General features: G+C 35.7%; 1 protein-coding gene across 1 annotated transcript; it reads left to right on the top strand.

Annotated features, from left to right (window-relative positions):
- Positions 1-3,592: 3,592 nt before the first annotated feature.
- Positions 3,593-6,040, top strand: LOC143563533 (trihelix transcription factor DF1-like). Its single transcript, XM_077051051.1, has 3 exons — positions 3,593-3,867; positions 4,182-5,119; positions 5,213-6,040. Exons 1-3 carry the CDS (start codon positions 3,593-3,595, stop codon positions 5,926-5,928), a joined length of 1,929 nt encoding a protein of 642 aa, XP_076907166.1. The 3' UTR covers positions 5,929-6,040.
- Positions 6,041-6,476: the final 436 nt, after the last annotated feature.

Raw genomic sequence — 6,476 nt, 5'->3', positions numbered from 1 at the left:
TGAATAAAAATTTATGAAGCGGTTTCAAATGCTATCGTCAAAAGTGTAAAAGTTACACGGTAGGTTGTAATTAGGATTATTAAAATCAATATTTCTCCTCTGATAAGTATAGTAATGCTAGTATCATACTGAAAATGATTAGACGCGTTAAAACCGAATATCGTACCATTCAAAACATAAATCCCTTTTTAAGGGTCTTTACTTAAGAGAATATAGTCATGTTAGAGAATATAGTTCACGTTTTGAACCTGAGAAGTTACCTGGCTAGTGAATTACAGAAGAAAATGATGATAAGTTGCATAAATTGTTACAATGTGGCTTTTTTAAATGTTGTTCTTTAAGTAGAACGAATAATCATTGTTGAGGCACACATAATTTACATTATGTTTATTTACAATTTATTATTATTATTATTCCGTTCAATGCATCTGAACCCTGTTGAAACATAGGCACTTTTGTACGGGTTATCTTATCTTAATTAGGTTATATGATGCAAGATGAATAATTTCCATTTATGGTATACCATTATTAACTTACAAAAACGGTAATTTTCTACAATTAATTCTTGTTATAATTCATATCAATTCTTGATTTTATATAATTTTTAGAGTTCAAATAATAACCATAACCAAAACTTGTAGTAATACTTTTAGGCTCCTATTTACGAGACTGAATTCAATAAAGAGTAGTGTTTATATCAAAGTAGAAAGCAAACAGACAATAAATTATGCCGCAATCTTTTTTAAATAGCAAAACCAAATCATTTAAAAATTATATTCATATATCTTGGGATCATAATAATTACAACTTTTCAACGTATTGTTTACCCTTAAACCAACTCTTTCAAGATTTTTGAACAACAGCTTTTTCGTATGCTTTTTCAAAAATATTTACATAATAAAAACAAGTATTTTATTATCTTTAGTTTGAGTATCGCATTGCTATAGTTTTATTTTAGTTTAAAATGATTAGCATTTACATGATTATCAATGTCTGTATTTCCGTCAGATCGCTCATTGCTATGGTATATGCACATATATATATATATATATATATATATATATATATATATATATATATATATATATATATATGAGCGTGCGTATAATTTTGTATATTTATATTACTTATTAATCACGTGCTTTTTTCATAATAATTCTAATGCATTTTTCATAAATATTAGTTGAGTTTTTAGTTCGAGACGTGAGTGGGAGGTTTAGCTGTATTAAAGTGTGACAAAAGTAGTTGAAGCCGTAATGTGTAACTTTTATACATAAATTAAAAACTAATATATATTATAAAAGACAGTTGGTTTTTATTTTCTTGAAATAATGTAAAATACTAAAATAAGTTAAAAGTAAATTATTCTTTCAAAACTAACGCGTTATACTTTGATCTATTTCTAATCCATAGAAATTTGAGAGACATAACATCTTTGAAATCTTTCTCCGCCTTAATCTCTTTATTTGAGAAGTGTGCTTCATTTATAACTCGCAAAATGCACCAACAAGCAATATAGATAATCCCTTGAGTCATTTCGTTTATTGCTTCATCTTCTACAATTGTCTTGTGCAACTCAAGAGTATGTCTAACCGAGCAAGAAAAGATTTGGGGGGTCTTGCACAATCTACTAATATTTTGTCAAATTGCGGGTGCGATATAAGAAGTGATATGTTGTCTTCAAAGCATCTCTACAAAGTTAGCATGTTCAGACACCGATCTGAATATTTCTTTTACTCAAAGCAACAAGAATCCGTATATAATCGTTTTGTGCACTCTATACAAATACATTACAATTTAGGGAGATCCAATTATTCCATTTCATAACACAAAGACTACTTGAATCATACTCTAAGGAAATAACTTTTTTTTACCGAGCTAAACGAGAAGCAATCCGAGAAGGTGAATCTAGATCCGAATCCGACTCATATATTTATTTATACCATGTTGACATAAGACAAATTTGATATCATGTGTGTTCGTGTAGTGTTTCGTGCCTACCCGTTTAATATACATTTATGTAAATGAATATTTGTGTTTTATGTTTATCTCTCATCCCTTATCATAAAACGTATTTATCTTATGATTAGAGGATTCAAATTAAAACGATCTAAGAATTGATATAGTCGGAAATAATGAATTAAAATTGTTGAAAATGGCAAAAAAATGATAAATATGAACTTAAAAAAAAACTCTTAAACAGGCTAACAAGTTACACCATTTATTTGATGGGATGTGCTTAGATTAACCCACATATTAATGTGGCATTTGTCATGTTCGGGTTGACTTGTTGAACAAATGTGTTGTGTCAGTGACTCAAAACATTATTATTTCCACGCCTTGTTAGGATTAGGCCTCAAGTTGTGTAAAAAATTACCCCACCCATACTAAGTATTAAAAGCGTGAAAAAAACACCACGAGAAGTCACATCCCCGAAGAGGTAGGTTAAATGTGCCCAATGTCATAATGTGAGATATCATTGTAACGGGTTTAAAAGTACCATTATAATGTTAAATGCGTAATTGCAACAATTTTAGACCGCCACAACTTTTCTTAAAACATGTATACACATTTACTCGCGTATCGTGATTTATGTATAAATATACGTCATAAATAAATGATACACGAATTTGATTTAAGTGTTTGTGTTTTTAATTCACGTATTAATTAAAAATATTTTACATCTGTCTTTATTTCAATCAGATTTAAATGGGTATCTATTTTTTAAATTGAAGTAATTAATAATATTTGTAATATTAATATATCAAGAAATTATGAAACAAGAAAATAATAACTAAAAATCATATCCCGGCCATTTACTGATACCCTACTTGTGGCCTAATGCTAGGAGTCTCGGTTTTTTTATTGGAGACCCAAGTTCGATCCATATCTGTGGCACTTTTGTTGGATATTGACAATGAAATATTTGATCTAGTCCTCGCGAGGCTGTCAGTTCGAATCCTTAGCCCACCGGGGTTTTTAGTTTCACCGTGTGTGACGCCAGAGAGTTCTGCCTTGTGGTGGCATAACGACTATCAAGTGTCATCTGACGGTATAGTTTCCAGTGGAAAAGCCAAGCCAAACTCTGAATCCAACGTGAACCCAGTTAACACAACATAGTTTGACCATAATAGATTAACTGGGCTTTCTAAATTAGAAAATATGATTATTTAACACACAAGAAAAACGTCGTTCAAAACAAAATAACTAAAAAACCATACCTGGGCCATTTACTGACAGATAAACCAAAGTGACCCTTGTGGTGGTCTCTGAAACTTTTCTTAAACAAGCAGATAAAGGGAAAACAATAAATAATAATAATAATACCAAAAGATTCCCCCAGCTATTTTTATTTCTTTTTAATTTATTTCTATCTTTACTGCCACCTTTTTTTCTCATTTTAATTTCATTTTTCCTTTTTTGGGGTGTGAGATTGACAGGCAGATCAGATCCCCACCGAAATAAATTAATAAATTCACCATACATCCAATCTTACATAAAACCCTCAAGAATTCACCATCTTCTTTGTTTTTATTTTTTTATATTATATTTCATCCCTAGTAATTTGCCTCTCTTTCAACAGTATCTCATGATGCTGCAAGGAATTGTTAATTCCTCCGGCGGTGACGTCGCTGGTTCTGCTCAGCCGAGTGAAGTTTCCAGGGCCGTCGCCGCTTCCGCTGCTGACCTTGCCAGCAGCGGATTCAGCGAAGACGAAAAAGGAAGAGTCGATGACGGTAGCCGTAATTCGGGCGGTAACCGTTGGCCAAGGCAAGAAACACTTGCCTTGCTTAAAATCCGCTCGGATATGGATGTTGTCTTTCGTGATTCCAGTCTTAAAGGTCCATTATGGGATGAGGTTTCAAGGTAATAATAATTTGAAACCTGATAGGCCTCAGGTTTTTCATGTTTCAGGTTTCACTGCAACCTTTGTAATCCGTTATGTCACAGATCTGTGACATAACGGATTACAAAGGTTTCATGGTTGAATTTGAATTCGATTCGTATTTGTATTTGTATTCGTTTATGTTTTGAGAAATTTTGTCTTGATGTTTTTAGATTTTTCTACTTATTACCTTTTCAAACTCCGGCCGGGTTCGAGTAAGTGCTCAGCCGGGATTTATTAATAATAATATCAAGTTATGTTAATGATATTATTTTATTGTAATCTTGTTTATCAGGAAATTAGCTGAGCTTGGATATCATCGAAGTGCAAAAAAATGCAAAGAGAAATTTGAAAATGTTTATAAATACCACAAAAGAACTAAAGAAGGAAGGACATCAAAAGCTGACGGCAAAACCTACAGATTTTTTGATCAATTACAAGCTTTGGAAGGTAGTCCGGCCACCGCGAGCCACCATCAGCAACCGCCAGCGCCACCGGTGGTGTCAAAGCCGCCGCAAGTTGTTTCGCCAATGGCGAGTACTCAGATTCAGTCAATTCAGCCTATTATGTCGAATCCGAATTCGAACCCCACGGGTGTGGCTACGGTTAATATGACGGTGTCGCAACCGAATAACGTGGACCCGATCTCGGTGGCGGCACCCGCGGTGGCAATGCCGACACCGATGAATATTAATCATGTGGGGGGGTTTCCGTTTTCGCAGATGAATATGTCAGCGTCGACGAATTCGAGTTCGTCGTCGACGTCTTCGGAGGACGAGCCGCCCGAGAGGCGGAGGAATCGGAAGCGGAAGTGGAAGGAGTTTTTCGGGAAGTTGATGAAGGAGGTGGTGGAGAAGCAAGAGGAGTTGCAATCGAAGTTTATCGATACGTTAGAGAGACGGGAGCGTGATCGGATGGCGAGAGAGGAGGCGTGGCGGATGCAAGAGATGGCGAAAATGAAACGAGAGCATGAGCTGCTCGTGCAAGAAAGACAGATGGTCGCCGCGAAAGACGCGGCGGTCATATCTTTCTTGCAGAAAATAACCGAACAGAATCCGAATGTGGCTATTCCACAAATATCAGCAATGCAATTACTTCATCAACAGCAACAAAACCTCTCACCTGTACCGGCACCGGCACCAGTACTGACACCAACACCACCGCCACCACAGCCACCACAAATACAGCAACAACAACAACAACAACGACAACAACCGTCTCCGCCAATAACAGGTGCAATCATTTTATTTTATTATGATCAAAATCAATTCATAAAATTCGCCATCATCATTAATTTGGTTTATTTTCTCTTACTTCCCGTTGCAGCTGTTTCTGCTTCTGCTCCTGCTCCTGCTTCTACTCCAGTACAAGCATCTGTACCTGTATCTGTACCTGCACTGCCACCGCCGGTGGCTAAACCGCTCGACAACGGCGGTGGTGGAAGCGGAGGCGATAACATATTACAACCTAGTCCTTCGCGATGGCCGAAAGCCGAAATAAACGCCCTCATCAACCTTCGGACCACCCTCGACACCAAGTATCAAGAAAACGGTCCGAAAGGGCCATTATGGGAGGAGATATCAGCTGCCATGAGGAAACTCGGGTACAACCGCAACGCGAAGCGGTGCAAAGAGAAGTGGGAAAACATCAACAAATACTACAAGAAGGTTAAAGAAAGCAGCAAGAAACGACCCGAAGATTCAAAAACCTGCCCGTATTTCCACCAGCTTGACGCAATATATCGCGGGAAAGCAGCTAGTAGTGGTAGTAATATTAATATTAATACTAATATTACTACTACTAATAATCCAGGGTTTCCAGTCAAACCAGAAACCCAGATGGCTCCCATAATGGCGCGGCCTGAGCAGCAGTGGCCGCTTCAGGCCACAGAACAACAGCAACAACAGCAGCACCACCAGCAACAGTCTAAACAGACTCAAAACGACGACTACGACGACGATGATGAAGAAGAGGAGGAAGAAGAAGGTGGTGACTATGAGATTGTTCCAAACAATACATCATCAATGGCTGCAGTTGAATGATTGAAATATATAGCAAATGGAATCAAAGACTGCAAATGTGGGTCATGAGTTGCAGAAACTGTCCGAATGATAAGCGGGTCGGATTGCTGGATAGATACGGTAACTTGAAACAACAAACACATGGGGTGGGTGAGGGGGTGTAAGTGTAACATTGTAAGTTTTTTTATATTTACAGTAGTAGTATATTGTGGTTTATTTTATGATTTATTTATTATTTGCAAGAAGAATAATAAAATAATGAGGGAGAGATAGAAGGAATAATCCAATAAAAAAGTAATTTGTAATTTTATATTGTTGTTGATGGGGTGTAAATTTGAGAAATACTTGTTTTAATTATCTTTTTTTTAATATATAAAAAAGGCTTCTCTTTTTCTTTTTTATTTGTCACATTCTTTATTGTGCATTTATACTCTTTATTGTGTATTTATATTATACAACATTATTCTCAACACTATGTTATAGAGTATACACTTTCAATGCATATGAAAGTTGAAACTCTAGCACATTAAATCTGACCTATTTTTATACATGTATGGTTAGAAGATTAA

Source organism: Bidens hawaiensis, unplaced genomic scaffold (genome assembly GCF_021521415.1).
Source record: "Bidens hawaiensis isolate Kalapana, Puna unplaced genomic scaffold, B.hawaiensis_p1.1 tig00021495_1, whole genome shotgun sequence".
Lineage (NCBI taxonomy): Eukaryota > Viridiplantae > Streptophyta > Magnoliopsida > Asterales > Asteraceae > Bidens > Bidens hawaiensis.
Note: the sequence above shows the minus strand (reverse complement) of the source record. Positions and strands in the feature narration are given on the sequence as shown.